The sequence below is a fragment of the Nerophis lumbriciformis genome, linkage group LG03, assembly GCF_033978685.3.
Source record: "Nerophis lumbriciformis linkage group LG03, RoL_Nlum_v2.1, whole genome shotgun sequence".
Classification (NCBI taxonomy): Eukaryota; Metazoa; Chordata; class Actinopteri; order Syngnathiformes; family Syngnathidae; genus Nerophis; species Nerophis lumbriciformis.
The window spans coordinates 16,120,471-16,137,845 of record NC_084550.2 but is presented as its reverse complement, the minus strand read 5'-3'; the positions used below and the strand labels follow the sequence as shown (position 1 = coordinate 16,137,845).

General features: G+C 35.8%; 1 protein-coding gene across 1 annotated transcript in view; it reads left to right on the top strand.

Annotated features, from left to right (window-relative positions):
- The window catches only part of acsl6 (acyl-CoA synthetase long chain family member 6), a 94,553-nt gene that overhangs the window by 31,696 nt on the left and 45,482 nt on the right, over window positions 1-17,375 (top strand). Inside the window, exons 5-8 of the mRNA XM_061934243.1 lie at window positions 1,023-1,124; window positions 5,838-5,937; window positions 6,017-6,195; window positions 13,731-13,763. Of these exons, the coding sequence (XP_061790227.1) occupies window positions 1,023-1,124; window positions 5,838-5,937; window positions 6,017-6,195; window positions 13,731-13,763 (414 nt within the window). The remainder of the gene's footprint in view (window positions 1-1,022; window positions 1,125-5,837; window positions 5,938-6,016; window positions 6,196-13,730; window positions 13,764-17,375) is intronic.

Here is a 17,375-nt window from a genome sequence, read left to right as displayed (position 1 = left end):
GTCATCTTAATTAACTTTTTTGTCAACGCTTAAATCTCTAGATCAACAGCAGATCTATCTGTTGATATAAAGTTAGATTTAAAAAAAAAAAAAATGTTTTATGCCCTTTTTGTTAAAGAACAAAAACACGAAAATATGCAATATTTTCCCCCAAAAGTGGAATACTTGATGCAGCCTAAAATATGTCAATAAATCATACCAACATTAATTGTTATTTTTTTTGAGAAAAGAAAGTTGTTGTTTTTTTAATCCCACTACAATTCTCAGGGATCATAAAAGTGTAAAAATTAAAGTGATACATTATTATTTTTGTTTCACTTTTTAGTGCTCAACTCTTTAACTGCAGATATAGCCGCTGATTATAACTTTTTATTATTCTTTTAATGTCAATTTTGTGTGTTTGTTTCATGCCCTAAATGTCATAAAAATGGTGTACGTTAGAGTTAACCCTAACTTTATATTTTTTTATGGCAAACACAAAAAAATATGCAATATTTCCCCACCCCCAAAAAATGTTCAAAGTGGAATATTTGCTGTGAAGTAATTGGAGCCTTAAATAGGTCAATAATTCATTAAAAAAAAAACATTGATTTTATTTTTTGAGTAATGACAATTTTTTTAACCCCCTAAAAATTGTTATTAAAAAAAAGGTCATACATTTATTTATTTATTTTTTTACTTTCAACACTTACATTTCTACATCAACTTCAGATCTATACATCAAGTTTTTATTATTTTTTTGATGTTTTTGTTTTTGCCAGCAAAAGTTTTGTTTTTGTATGGCAAACACAAAAATATGCAATGTTTCCCCAAAACAATATTTCAAAGTGGAATATTTGATGTGAAATAATAAGAGCCATAAATAGGTCAATTATTCATAACAACATTGATTTTGATTCATTATTATGAAAGAAAAAAACAGCCTGCATGGCAGCTTTGTGTTAATATACTCAACATTGCATTTTTTTGCTCTTTTTTATTCCACTTTTTTATTGTGTCTGTTGAATGTTCCCGCCTTGTAGGTGATCTCCCGGGCTGAGCATCTGGGCTCGGGTCTGCTGCACCAGGGCTGCCAGCCCAACCCGGAACAGTTCATCGGGGTGTTCGCTCAGAACCGACCAGAGGTGACAATCGCTCTTTTTAATCATGTTAGCTTTAGCATTAGCATTAGCATCCCCATTAGTAGGATACTTAGTAGGATTCACGTTATTCTGAACTGGCATAAAAGATAATTTAAGATAAATATATTAAACACTGTGTACCTTGCAGGTTTAGCACTCTGCTGTTTTTAAGGACCTACTGCCAACATGTTAGTCAAAGATCCTTTATATGACACGACTAATTTGCTGTTTTTAGGACTTACTGCCAACATGCTAGTTAAAGATCTTCTATGACGTGACTAATCGGCTGGTTTTAAATTCCTACTGCCAACATGCTAGTCAAAGATCCTGTATATGACACGACTAATCTGCTGTTTTTAAGGATTTACTGCCAACATGCTCGTCAAAGATCCTCTATATGACATGACTAATCAGCTGTTTTTAAGGACTTACTGCCAACATGCTTGTCAAAGATCATTTATGTGACACGACTACTCTGCTGTTTTTAAGGACCTACTGCCAACACGCTTGTCAAAGATCCCCTCTCTATGACATGACTTATTCGCATTTTTTTAAGGACCTTCTGCAACAATGCTAGCCAAAGATCCTCTATATGACACAACTACTCTGCTGTTTTTAAGGACCTACTGCCAACATGCCAGTCAAAGTTCCTCTATATGACAGGACTAATACTGCCAATATGCTAGTCAAAGATCCTTTAAATGACATGACTAATCTGCTGTTTTTAGGGACCTACTGCCAACATGCTTGTCAAAGATCCTTTATGTGACACGACTACTCTGCTGTTTTTAAGGACCTACTGCCAACATGCTAGTCAAAGATCATGTATATGACACGACTAATCTGCTGTTTTTAAAGACCTACTGCCAACATGCTTGTCAAAGATCCTCTCTTTGACATGACTTATCCGCATGTTTTCAAGGACCTTCTGCAACAATGCTAGCCAAAGATCCTCTATGTGACACGACTACTCTGCTGTTTTTAAGGACCTACTGCCAACATGCTAGTCAAAGAGCCTCTCTATTGCATGTTTTTAAGGACTTTCTGTAACAAAGCTAGTCAAAGATCCTGTATATGACACGACTAATCTGCTGTTTTTAAAGACATACTGCCAACATGCTTGTCAAAGATCCTCTGTTTGACATGACTTATCCGCATGTTTTCAAGGACCTTCTGCAACAATGCTTGCCAAAGATCCTCTATGTGACACGACTACTCTGTTGGTTGTAAGGACCCACTGCAACAATGCTAGTCAAAGATCCTCTCTATAACATGACTTATCCACATGTTTTTAAGGACCCACTGCAACAATGCTAGCCAAAGATCCTCTATGTGACACGACTATTCTGCTGTTTTTAAGGACCTACTGCCAACATGCTAGTCAAAGATCCTCTATATGACACAACTACTCCGCTGGTTTTAAGGACCTACTGCCAACATGCTAGTCAAAGATCCTGTATATGACAAGACTAATCTGCTGTTTTTAAAGACCTACTGCCAACATGCTAGTCAAAGATCCTCTCTATGACATGACTTATTCGCATTTTTTTAAGGTTCTTCTGCAACAATGCTAGCCAAAGATCCTCTATGTGACACGACTACTCTGCTGGTGTTAAGGACCCACTGCAACAATGCTAGTCAAAGATCCTCTCTATAACATAACTTATCCACATGTTTTTAAGGACCCACTGCAACAATGCTAGCCAAAGATCCTCGATGTGACACGACTATTCTGCTGTTTTTAAGGACCTACTGCCAACATGCTAGTAAAAGATCCTCTATATGGCACGATTCCTCCACTGTTTTTAAGGACCTACTGTCAACATGCTAGTCAAAGATCATTTATATCACACAACTAATCTGCTGTTTTTAAGGACTTACTGCCAACATGCTTGTCAAAGAACTTTTATGTGACACGACTAATCAGCTGTTTTTTAGGACCTATTGCCAACATGCTAGTCAAAGATCCTCTCTATGACATGACTTATTCGCATTTTTTTAAGGTTCTTCTGCAACAATGCTAGCCAAAGATCCTCTATGTGACACGACTACTCTGCTGGTGTTAAGGACCCACTGCAACAACGCTAGTCAAAGATCCTCTCTATAACATAACTAATCCACATGTTTTTAAGGACCCACTGCAACAATGCTAGCCAAAGATCCTCTATGTGACACGACTATTCTGCTGTTTTTAAGGACCTACTGCCAACATGCTAGTAAAAGATCCTCTATATGACATGACTTATCCGCATGTTTTTAAGGACCTTCTGCAACAATGCTAGTCAAAGATCCTCTATATGACACAACAACTCTGCTGTTTTTAAGGACCTACTGCCAACATGCTAATCAAAGATCCTCTATATGACATGACTACTCTGCTGTTTTTAAGGACCTACTGCCAACATACTAATCAAAGATCCTCTATATGACATGACTACTCTGCTGTTTTTAAGGACCTACTATGATCTTCTATGACGCGACTAATCTGCTGTTTTTAAGGACCTACTGCCAACATGCTAGTCAAAGATCCTCTCTATGACATGACTTATTCGCATTTTTTTAAGGTTCTTCTGCAACAATGCTAGCCAAAGATCCTCTATGTGACACGACTACTCTGCTGGTTTTAAGGACCTACTGCCAACATGCTAGTAAAAGATCTTCTATATGACATGACTACTCTGCTGTTTTTAAGGACTGACTGCCAACATGCTTGTCAAAGATCCTGTATGTGACATGATTAATCTGCTGTTTTTAAGGACCTACTGCCAACATGCTTGTCAAAGATCCTCTCTTTGACATGACTTATCCGCATGTTTTTAAGGACCTTCTGCAACCATGTTAGCCAAAGATCCTCTATGTGACATGACTACTTTGCTGGTTTTAAGGACCTTCTGCAGCAATGCTAGTCAAAGATCTTCTATGTGACACAACTACTCTGTTGGTTTTAAGGACCCACTGCAATAATGCTAGTCAAAGATCCTCCCTATGACATGACTTATCCTCATGTTTTTAAGGATCTTCTGCAGCAATGCTAGCTAAAGATCCTCTATGTGACACGACTACTCTGTTGGTTTTAAGGACTTACTGCAACAATGCTAGTCAAAGATCCTCTATGTGACATGACTACTCTGCTGTTTTTAAGGACCTACTGCCAACATGCTTGTCAAAGATCCTTTATATGGCACAATTAATCTGCTGTTTTTAAGGACCTACTGCCAACATGCTAGTCAAAGATTCTCTACTTATCCTCATGTTTTTAAGAACCTTCTGCAGCAATGCTAGCCAAAGATCCTCTATGTGACACGACTACTCTGCTGTTTTTAAGGACCTACTGCCAACATGCTAGTCAAAGATCCTCTATATGACATGACTTATCCGCATGTTTTTAAGGACCTTCTGCAACAATGCTCGTCAAAGATCCTCTATACGACACAACTACTCTGCTGTTTTTAAGGACCTACTGCCAACATGCTAATCAAAGATCCTCTATATGACATGACTACTCTGCTGTTTTTAAGGACCTACTATGATCTTCTATGACGCAACTAATCTGCTGTTTTTAAGGACCTACTGCCAACATGCTAGTCAAAGATCCTGTATATGACACGACTAATCTGCTGTTTTTAAGGACCTACTGCCAACATGCTAGTCAAAGATCCTCTATATGACATGACTTATCCGCATGTTTTTAAGGACCTTCTGCAACAATGCTAGTCAAAGATCCTCTATATGACACAACAACTCTGCTGTATTTAAGGACCTACTGCCAAAATGCTAATCAAAGATCCTCTATATGACATGACTACTCTGCTGTTTTTAAGGACCTACTGCCAACATACTAATCAAATATCCTCTATATGACATGACTACTCTGCTGTTTTTAAGGACCTACTATGATCTTCTATGACGCGACTAATCTGCTGTTTTTAAGGACCTACTGCCAACATGCTAGTCAAACATCCTCTCTATGACGTGACTTATTCGCATTTTTTTAAGGTTCTTCTGCAACAATGCTAGCCAAAGATCCTCTATGTGACACGACTACTCTGCTGGTTTTAAAGACCTTCTGCAGCAATGCTAGTCAAAGATCCTCTATTTGACACGACTACTCTGCTGCTTTTAAGGACCTACTGCCAACATGCTAGTCAAAGATCCTCTCTATATATAACATGATTTATCCGCATGTTTTTAAGGACTTTCTGTAACAAAGCTAGTCAAAGATCCTCTATGTGACACGACTACTCTGCTGCTTTTAAGGACCTACTGCCAACATGCTAGTCAAACATCCTCTCTATGACGTGACTTATTCGCATTTTTTTAAGGTTCTTCTGCAACAATGCTAGCCAAAGATCCTCTATGTGACACGACTACTCTGCTGGTTTTAAAGACCTTCTGCAGCAATGCTAGTCAAAGATCCTCTATTTGACACGACTACTCTGCTGCTTTTAAGGACCTACTGCCAACATGCTAGTCAAAGATCCTCTCTATATATAACATGATTTATCCGCATGTTTTTAAGGACTTTCTGTAACAAAGCTAGTCAAAGATCCTCTATGTGACACGACTACTCTGCTGCTTTTAAGGACCTACTGCCAACATGCTAGTCAAAGATCCTCTCTATATATATAACATGACTTATCTGCATGTTTTTAAGGACTTTCTGTATCAAAGCTAGTCAAAGATCCACTATGTGACACGACTACTGTTTTTCTGCAGTGGATCATCTCGGAGCTGGCGTGCTACACCTACTCCATGGTGGTGGTGCCGCTGTACGACACGCTGGGTGCAGACGCCATACGGTTCATCATCAACACAGGCAAGACCGTCAGGCGTCCTCGCCAAGGTCAGCAAGGTTAACATTCCCGCGCTCACGCCGTGTTTGTGCGCCCCGCCAGCCGACATCTCCACCGTCATCTGCGACAAGGTGGACAAGGCCCAAGTGCTGCTGGCTAACGTGGAGCGTGCAGAGACCCCTCGCCTGCGCCGCATCGTCCTCATGGAGCCCTCGGACGCCGCCCTGGTGGAGCGTGGCCTGGGCTGCGGCGTCCACGTGCAGGCCCTGCAGGAAGTGGAGGTAAGCAACCATCGTGTCAACAACACCCGCAATGGCAGTATTACCATGTTGTGATTGTCAACAAACCACACAAACCATGTCAAAAACAACACAAGCGATGGCCACAACAACACGGAAGATGGCAATAATAACACAAAAGATGGCAATAATACCATGTTGTGTTTGTCAACAACAACACAAACAATGGGAACAACAACACAAATGATGTCAACAATAACAAAAGATAGCAATAATACCATGTTGTGTTTTGTCAACAACAACACACAAGATGGCAATAATACAATGGTGTTTGTCAAAAACAATACAAAAGATGGCAATAATACCATGTTGTGTTTGTCAACAACAACACAAACAATAGCAACAGCAAGACACAAGATAACAATAATACACTGTGGTTTGTCAACAACATTACAAAAGACGGCAATAACCCCATGTGGTGTTTGTCAACAACAACACAAAAGGTTGCAATGATACCATGTTGTGTTTGTCAACAACAACACAAAAGATGGCAATGATGCCAAGTTGTGCTTGTCAACAACAACAAAACAGTGGCATCAACAACACAAACGATGGCAACAATAACACAAAACATGTCAACAATAACACAATAGATGGCAAAATTACCATGGTGTGATTGTCACCAACAACACAAACAATGGCAACAACACAAAATATGGCAATAATACAATGTTGTTTGTCAACAACATTACAAACGAATGGCAATAATTCCATGTTGTGTTTGTCAACAACAACACAAAAGATGGCAATAATACCATGTTGTGTTTGTCAACAACACAAACGTTGGCAATAATACAATGTTGTTTGTCAACAATACAAAAGATGGCAGTAATACCATGTTGTGTTTGTCAACATCAACAACACACAAGATAGCGATAATACCATGTTGTTTTTGTCAACAACAACACAAAAGATGGCAATAATACTATGTTATCTTTGTCAACAACACAAACGATGGCAACAAAAACACAAAAGATGGCAATAATACCATGTTGTGTTTGTCAACAACCACACAAACAATGGCAACAATAACACAAAACGTGTCAACAATAACACAATAGATGGCAAAATTAGCATGGTGTGATTGTCAACAACAACACAAACAATGGCAACAACACAAAATATGGCAATAATACAATGTTGTTTGTCAACAACATTACAAACGAATGGAAATAATGCTATGTTGTTTGTCAACAACAACACAAAAGATGGCAATAATACCATGTTGTGTTTGTCACCAACAACACAAAAGTTGGCAATAATACAATGTTGTTTGTCAACAATACAAAAGATTGCAATAATACCATGTTGTGTTTGTCAACAACAACACAAAAAATGCCAATGATACTATGTTATGTTTGTCAACAACACAAAAGATGTCAACAGTAACACATAAGATGGCTTTACTACAATGTTATGTTTGTCAACAACAACATAAAAGATGGCAATAATACCATGTTGTGTTTGTCAACAACAACACAAACAATGGCAACAACAACACAAACAATGTCAACAATAACAAAAGATGGCAATAATACCATGTTGTGTTTGTCAACAACAACACAAACAATGGCAACAACAACACAAAAGATGTCAACAATGACAAAAGATGGCAATAATGCAATTGTATTTGTCAAAACAATCCAAAACACGGCAATAATACAGTGTTGTGTTTGTCAACAACAACACAAACAATAGCAACAGCAAGACACAAGATAACAAAAATACACTGTGGTTTGTCAACAACATTACAAAAGACGGCAATAACCCCATGTGGTGTTTGTCAATATCAACACAAAAGATGGCAATGATACCATGTGGTGTTTGTCAACAACAACACAAAAGATGGCAATAATACCATGTTGTGTTTGTCAACAACAACACAAAAGATGGCAATTATACCATGTTGTGCTCGTCAACAACAACAAAACAGTGGCAACAACAACACAAACGATGGCAACAATAACACAAACGATGGCAACAATAACACAATAGATGGCAAAATTACCATGGTGTGATTGTCACCAACAACACAAACAATGGCAACAACACAAAATATGGCAATAATACAATGTTGTTCGTCAACAACATTACAAACGAATGGCAATAATTCCATGTTGTGTTTGTCAACAACAACACAAAAGATGGCAATAATACAATGTTGTTCGTCAACAACATTACAAACGAATGGCAATAATTCCATGCTGTGTTTGCCAACAACACAAACGTTGGCAATAATACAATGGAGTTTGTCAACAATACAAAAGATGGCAGTAATACCATGTTGTGTTTGTCAACATCAACAACACACAATATAGTGATAATACCATGTTGTGTTTGTCAACAACAACACAAAAGATGGCAGTAATACTATGTTGTGTTTGTCAACAACAACACAAAAGATGGCAATAAAACTATGTTGTGTTTGTCAACAACATCACAAAAGATGGCAGTAATACCATGTTGTGTTTGTCAACATCAACAACACACAAGATAGCGATAATACCATGTTGTGTTTGTCAACAACAACACAAATGATGGCAATAATACTATGTTGTGTTTGTCAACAACAACACAAAATAGGGCAATAATACTATGTTGTGTTTGTCAACAACATCACAAAAAATGCCAATAATACCATGTTGTGTTTAACAATACAAACAATGCTAATAATACCATGTTGTGTCTGTCAACATCAACAACACACAAGATAGCGATAATACCATGTTGTGTCTGTCAACATCAACAACACACAAGATAGCGATAATACCATGTTGTGTTTGTCAACAACAACACAAAAGATGGCAATAATTCTATGTTGTGTTTGTCAACAACACAAAAGATGGCAATAATACCATGTTGTGTTTGTCAACAACAACACAAAAGATGGCAATTATACCATGTTGTGCTTGTCAACAACAACAAAACAATGGCAACAACAACACAAACGATGGCAACAATAACACAAAACATGTCAACAATAACACAATAGATGACAAAATAACCATGGTGTGATTGTCAACAACGACACAAACAATGGCAACAACACAAAATATGGCAATATTACAATGTTGTTTGTCAACAACATTACAAACAAATGGCAATAATTCCATGTTGTGTTTGTCAACAACAACACAAAAGATGGCAATAATACCATGTTGTGTTTGTCATTAACACACAAGATAGCGATAATACCATGTTGTTTGTCAACAACAACACAAAAAATGGCAGTAATACCATGTTGTGTTTGTCAACAACAACAACACAAAAGTTGGCAATAATACAATGTTGTTTGTCAACAATACAAAAGATAGCGATAATACCATGTTGTGTTTGTCAACAACAACACAAACAATGGCAACCACAACACAAAAGATGGCAATAAAACCATGTTGTGTTTGTCAACAACCACACAAACAATGGCAACAACAACACAAAATATGTCAACAGTAACACATAAGATGGCCTTACTACAATGTTATGTTTGTCAAAAACAATACAAAAGATGGCAATAATACCATGTTGTTTGTCAACAATACAAAAGATGGCAATAACACCGTGTTGTGTTTGTCAACAACAACACAAACAATGGCAACAACAACACAAAAGATGTCAACAGTAACACATAAGATGGCCTTACTACAATGTTATGTTTGTCAACAACAACATAAAATATGGCAATGATACCATGTTGTGTTTGTCAACAACAACACAAAATATGGCAATAATACCATATTGTGTTTGTCACCAACAACACAAAATATGGCAATTATACCATGTTGTGCTCGTCAACAACAACAAAACAGTGGCAACAACAACACAAACGATGGCAACAATAACACAAAACATGTCAACAATAACACAATAGATGGCAAAATTACAATGGTGTGATTGTCAACAACAACACAAACAATGGCAACAACACAAAAATGGCAATAATGCAATGTTGTTTGTCAACAACATTACAAACGAATGGCAATAATTCCATGTTGTGTTTGTCAACAACAACACAAAAGATGGCAAAAATACAATGTTGTTTGTCAACAATACAAAAGATGGCAATAATACCATGTTGTGTTTTTCAACAACAACACAAACAATGGAAACAACAACACAAAAGATGTCAACAGTAACACATAAGATGGCCATACTACAATGTTATGTTTGTCAACAACAACATAAAAATGGCAATAATACCATGTTGTGTTTGTCAACAACAACATAAACAATGGCAACAACAACAACAACACAAACTATGTCAACAATAACAAAAGATGGCAATAATACCATGTTGTGTTTGTCAACCACAACACAAACAATGGCAACAACAACACAAACGATGTCAACAATAACAAAAAATGGCAATAATACCATGTTGTGTTTGTCAACAACAACACAAACAAAGGCAACAACAACACAACAGATGTCAACAATGACAAAAGATGGCAATAATGCAATTGTGTTTGTCAAAAACAATACAAAACATGGCAATAATACCGTGTTGTGTTTGTCAACAACAACACAAACAATAGCAACAGCAAGACACACGATGGCAATAATACACTGTGGTTTTTCAACAACATTACAAAAGACGGCAATAACCCCATGTTGTGTTTGTTAACAACAACACAAAAGATGGCAATAATACCATGTTGTGCTTGTCAGCAACAACAAAACAATGGCAACAACAACACAAAATATGTCAACAATAACAACAGACGGCAAAAATACAATGTTGTGTTTGTCAACAACAACACAAAAGTTTCAAATAATACAATGTTGTTTGTCAACAATACAAAACATGGCAATAATACCATGTTGTGTTTGTCAACAACACACAAGATAGCGATAATACCATGATGTGTTTGTCAACAACAACACAAAAGATGGCAATAATACTATGTTGTGTTTCTCAACAACACCACAAACAATGGCAATAATACAATGTTGTTTGTCAACAACATTACAAACAAATGGCAATAATTCCATGTTGTTTGTCAACAACAACACAAAAATGGCAATAATACCATGTTGTGTTTGTCAACAACAACACAAAAGATGGCAATAATACTATGTTGTGTTTGTCAACAACCACACAAACAATGGCAACAACAACACAAATGGTGGCAACAATAACCCAAAACTTGTCAACAATAACACAATAGATGGCAAAATGACCATGGTGTGATTGTCAACAACACCACAAACAATGGCAATAATACAATGTTGTTTGTTAACAAAATTACAAACAAATGGCAATAATTCCATGTTGTGTTTGTCAACAACAACACAAAAATGGCAATAATACCATGTTGTGTTTGTCAACAAAACAATGGCAATGACAACACAAAAGATGTCAACAACAACAAAAGATGGCAATAATACCATGTTGTGTTTGTCAACAACAATACAAAAGATGTCAATAATATCATGGTGTGTTTGTCATCACTAACAACACACAAGATAGCAAAAATACCATGTTGTGTTTGTCAACAACAACACAAACGATGGCAACAACAACACAGAAGATGTCAACAATAACACAAAAGATGGCAATGATACCATGTTGTGTTTGTCAACCACCACACAAATAATGGCAACAACAACACAAACGATGGCAACAATAACACAAATCCTGTCAACAATAACACAAAACATGTCAACAATACCATGTTGGGATTGTCAACAACCACACAAACAATGTCAAAAACAACACAAGCGATGGCAACAACAACACAAAAGATGGCAATAATACCATGTTGTGTTTGTCAACAACAACAAAACGATGGCAACAACGACTCAAAAGATGTCAACAATAACAATATATGTATATATATACACATATGTGTGTGTGTGTGTGTGTGTGTGTGTGTGTGTGTGTGTGTGTGTGTGTGTGTGTGTGTGTGTGTGTGTGTATGTATATATATATATATTTATATATATGTGTGCGTGTGTATATATATATATGTATGTATGTATGTGTGTGTATATATATATATATATATATATATATATATATATATATATATATATATATATATATATACTGTATATATATGTATATATATATGTATGTATACATTTATAAATATATTTATGGGAGGAAGCCGGAGTACCCGGAGGGAACCCCCGTGACTGCGTGGGTTCCCTCCGGGTACTCCGGCTTCCTCCCACCTCCAAAAACATGCACCTGGGGATAGGTTGATTGGCAACACTAAATTGGCCCTAGTGTGTGAATGTGAGTGTGAATGTTGTCTGTCTATCTGTGTTGGCCCTGCGATGAGGTGGCGACTTGTCTAGGGTGTACCCCGCCTTCCGCCCGATTGTAGCTGAGATAGGCTCCAGCGCCCCCCGCGACCCCAAAAGGGAATAAGCGGTAGAAAATGGATGGATGGCATATATATGTATACATACATATATATGTATGTATGTATACATATATGCATGTGTGTAATCTATATATACACTATATTGCCAAAAGTATTTGGCCACCTGCCTTGACTCACATATGAACTTGAAGTGCCATCCCATTCCTAACCCAGGGTTCAATATGATGTCAGTCCACCTTTTGCAGCTATTACAACTTCAACTCTTCTGGGAAGGCTGTCCACAAGGTTGCGGAGTGTGTTTATAGGAATTTTCCACCATTCCTCCAAAAGCGCATTGGTGAGGTCACACAGTTTGGTCAAGAAGGCCTGGCTCTTAGTCTCCGTTCTAATTCATCCCAAAGGTGTTCTATCGGGTTCAGGTCAGGACTCTGTGCAGGCCAGTCAAGTCCATCCACACATCCATGTCTCTATGGACCTTGCTTTGTGCACTGGTGCACAGTCATGTTGGAAGAGGAAGGGGCCTGCTCCAAACTGTTCCCACAAGGTTGGGAGCATGGAATTGTCCAAAATGTTTTGGTATCCTGGAGCATTCAAAGTTCCTTTCACTGGAACTAAGGGGCCAAGCCCAACTCCTAAAAAACAACCCCACATCATAATTCCTCCTCCACCAAATTTCACACTCGGCACAATGCAGTCCGAAATGTAGCGTTCTCCTCTCTCTGTCAGTTTACGTGGCCTACCGCTTGGTGGCTGAGTTGCTGTTGTTCCCAAACTCTTCCATTTTCTTATAATAAAGCCGACTGTTGACTTTGGAATATTTAAGAGCGAGTAAATTTCACGGCTGGATTTGTTGCACAGGTGGCATTGCCCGAGTTAGACGATCAAACCCAACAAACTGGTTGGGTTTTCCCTCCATGGAGGAAATAAAGGATGATAAGAAAAGTAATTGTGCTGACATGAAATAAAAGGTGTGTTACAACATTCCAGCCACCCACAACAAGCGTTCCTGCTTGTTTGTGCTGAGTCGTCACAAGGAGATGATGCAACAAACTGATGTTTGCTTTTGTTACCAAAGATAACAATAATAAGTGTTATTGTTGTGTGTGTGTGTGTGTGTGTGTGTGTGTGTGTGTGTGTGTGTGTGTGTGTGTGTGTGTGTGTGTGTGTGTGTGTGTGTGTGTTGTTCAGGCGCTGGGCAGAGAACACCACACACAGCCTGCAGTAAGTACTATCTTGCATATTCAATGCAACAAGACCTCTATTGATTTTATTTTGTCCTACTTAGCTATTTTGCATATTCAATGCAACAAGACCTCTATTGATTTTATTTTGTCCTACTTAGCTATTTTGCATATTTAACGCAACAAAACTTGTATTGATTTTATTTTGTCCTACTTAGCTATTTTGCATTTTCAATGCAACAAGACCTGTATTGATTTTATTTTGGCCTACTTAGCTATTTTGCATATTCAATACAAGACCTGTATTGATTTTTTGTTCTGCTTAGCTATTTTGCATTTTCAATGCAACAAGACCTGTATTGATTTTATTTTGTCATACTTAGCTATTTTGCATATTTAATGTAACAAGACTTCTATTGGTTTTTTTGTCCTTCTTAGCTATTTTGCATATTTAATGCAACAAGACTTCTATAGATTGTATTTTGTCCTACGTAGCTATTTTGCATATTTAATGCAACAAGACCTATTTTGATTTTTTTCTGTCCTACTTAGCTATTTTGCATATTTAATGCAACAAGACCTGTATTGATTTTGTGTTCTGCTTAGCTATTTTGTATTTTCAATGCAACAAGACCTGTATTGATTTTATTTTGTCCTATTTAGCTATTTTGCATATTTAATGTAACAAGACTTCTATTGATTTTATTTTGTCCTACTTAGCTATTTTGCATATTTAATGCAACAAGATTTCTATTGATTGTATTTTGTCCTACTTAGCTATTTTACATATTTAATGCAACAAGACATATTTTGATTTTATTCTGTCCTACTTAGCTATTTTGCATATTTAATGCAACAAGACCTGTATTGATTTTGTGTTTTGCTTAGCTAATTTGCATTTTCAATGCAACAAGACCTGTATTGATTTTATTGTGTCCTCCTTAGCTATTTTGCATATTTAATGCAACAAGACCTCTATTGATTTTATTTTGTCCTCCTTAGCTATTTTGCATATTTAATGCAACAAGACCTCTATTGATTTTATTTTGTCATACTTAGCTATTTTGCATATTTAATGTAACAAGACTTCTATTGTTTTTTTTTGTCCTTCTTAGCTATTTTGCATATTTAATGCAACAAGACTTCTATTGATTGTATTTTGTCCTACGTAGCTATTTTGCATATTTAATGCAACAAGACCTATTTTGATTTTTTTCTGTCCTACTTAGCTATTTTGCATATTTAATGCAACAAGACCTGTATTGATTTTGTGTTCTGCTTAGCTATTTTGTATTTTCAATGCAACAAGACCTGTATTGATTTTATTTTGTCCTACTTAGCTATTTTGCATATTTAATGCAACAAGACTTGTATTGATTTTATTTTGTCATACTTAGCTATTTTGCATATTCAATGCAACAAGACCTTTATTGATTTTATTTTGTCCTATTTAGCTATTTTGCATATTTAATGTAACAAGACTTCTATTGATTTTATTTTGTCCTACTTAGCTATTTTGCATATTTAATGCAACAAGATTTCTATTGATTGTATTTTGTCCTACTTAGCTATTTTACATATTTAATGCAAGAAGACATATTTTGATTTTATTCTGTCCTACTTAGCTATTTTGCATATTTAATGCAACAAGACCTGTATTGATTTTGTGTTTTGCTTAGCTAATTTGCATTTTCAATGCAACAAGACCTGTATTGATTTTATTGTGTCCTACTTAGCTATTTTCCATATTTAATCCAACAAGACCTGTATTGATTTTATTTTGTCCTCCTTAGCTATTTTGCATATTTAATGCAACAAGACCTCTATTGATTTTATTTTGTCATATTTAGCTATTTTGCATATTTAATGCAACAAGACTTCTATTGATTTTATTTTGTCCTACTTAGCTATTTTGCATATTCAATACAACAAGATCTGTATTGATTTTGTGTTCTGCTTAGCTATTTCACATTTTCAATGCAACAAGACCTGTATTGATTTTATTTTGTCCTACTTAGCTATTTTGCATATTTCATGCAACAAGACCTTTATTGATTTTATTTTGTCCTACTTAGCTATTTTCCATATTTAATCCAACAAGACCTGTATTGATTTTATTTTGTCCTCCTTAGCTATTTTGCATATTTCATGCAACAAGACCTGTATTGATTTTATTGTGTCCTACTTAGCTATTTTCCATATTTAATCCAACAAGACCTGTATTGATTTTATTTTGTCCTCCTTAGCTATTTTGCATATTTAATGCAACAAGACCTCTATTGATTTTATTTTGTCCTCCTTAGCTATTTTGCATATTTAATGCAACAAGACCTCTATTGATTTTATTTTGTCATACTTAGCTATTTTGCATATTTCATGCAACAAGACCTGTATTGATTTTATTGTGTCCTACTTAGCTATTTTCCATATTTAATCCAACAAGACCTGTATTGATTTTATTTTGTCCTCCTTAGCTATTTTGCATATTTAATGCAACAAGACCTATATTGATTTTATTTTGTCCTCCTTAGCTATTTTGCATATTTAATGCAACAAGACCTCTATTGATTTTATTTTGTCATACTTAGCTATTTTGCATATTTAATGCAACAAGACTTCTATTGATTTTATTTTGTCCTACTTAGCTATTTTGCATATTCAATACAACAAGATCTGTATTGATTTTGTGTTCTGCTTAGCTATTTCACATTTTCAATGCAACAAGACCTGTATTGATTTTATTTTGTCCTACTTAGCTATTTTGCATATTTCATGCAACAAGACCTTTATTGATTTTATTTTGTCCTACTTAGCTATTTTGCATATTCAATGCAACAAGACTTGTATTGGTTTTATTTTGTCCTACTTAGCTATTTTGCATATTCAATGCAACAAGACTTGTATTGATTTTGTGTTCTGCTTAGTTATTTTGCTTTTTCAATGCAATAACACGTGTTGATTTTATTTTGTCTTTCTTAGCTATTTTGCATATTCAATACAACAAGACCTGTATTGATTTTATTTTTGTCCTACTTAGCTATTTAGCATATTTAATGCAACAAGACTTATATTGATTTTATTTAGTCCTACTTAGTTATTTTGCATATTCAATGTAACGAGAGCTGTATTGATTTTTTTTGTTCTGCTTAGCTATTTTTCATTTTCAATGCAACAAGACCGCTATTGATTTTATTTTGTCCTACTTAGCTATTTTGCATATTTAATGCAACAAGACCTGTATTGATTTGATTTTGTCCTCCTTAGCTATTTTGCATATTTAATACAGCAATACCTGTGTTGATTTATTTTATCCTACTTAGCTAGTTTGCATATTTAATGCAACAAGACCTCTATTGATTTTATTTTGTCCTACTTAGCTATTTTTCATATTCAATGTAACGAGACCTGTATTGATTTTTTTTGTTCTCCTTAGCAATTTTTCATTTTCAATGCAACAACACCTGTATTGATTTTATTTTGTCCTACTTAGCTATTTTGCATATTTAATGCAAGAAGACCTCTATTGATTTTATTTTATCCTACTTAGCTATTTTCCATATTTAATACAGCAATACATGTGTTGATTTATTTGATCCTACTTAGCTAGTTTGCATATTTAATGCAACAAGACCTATATTGATTTTATCTTGTC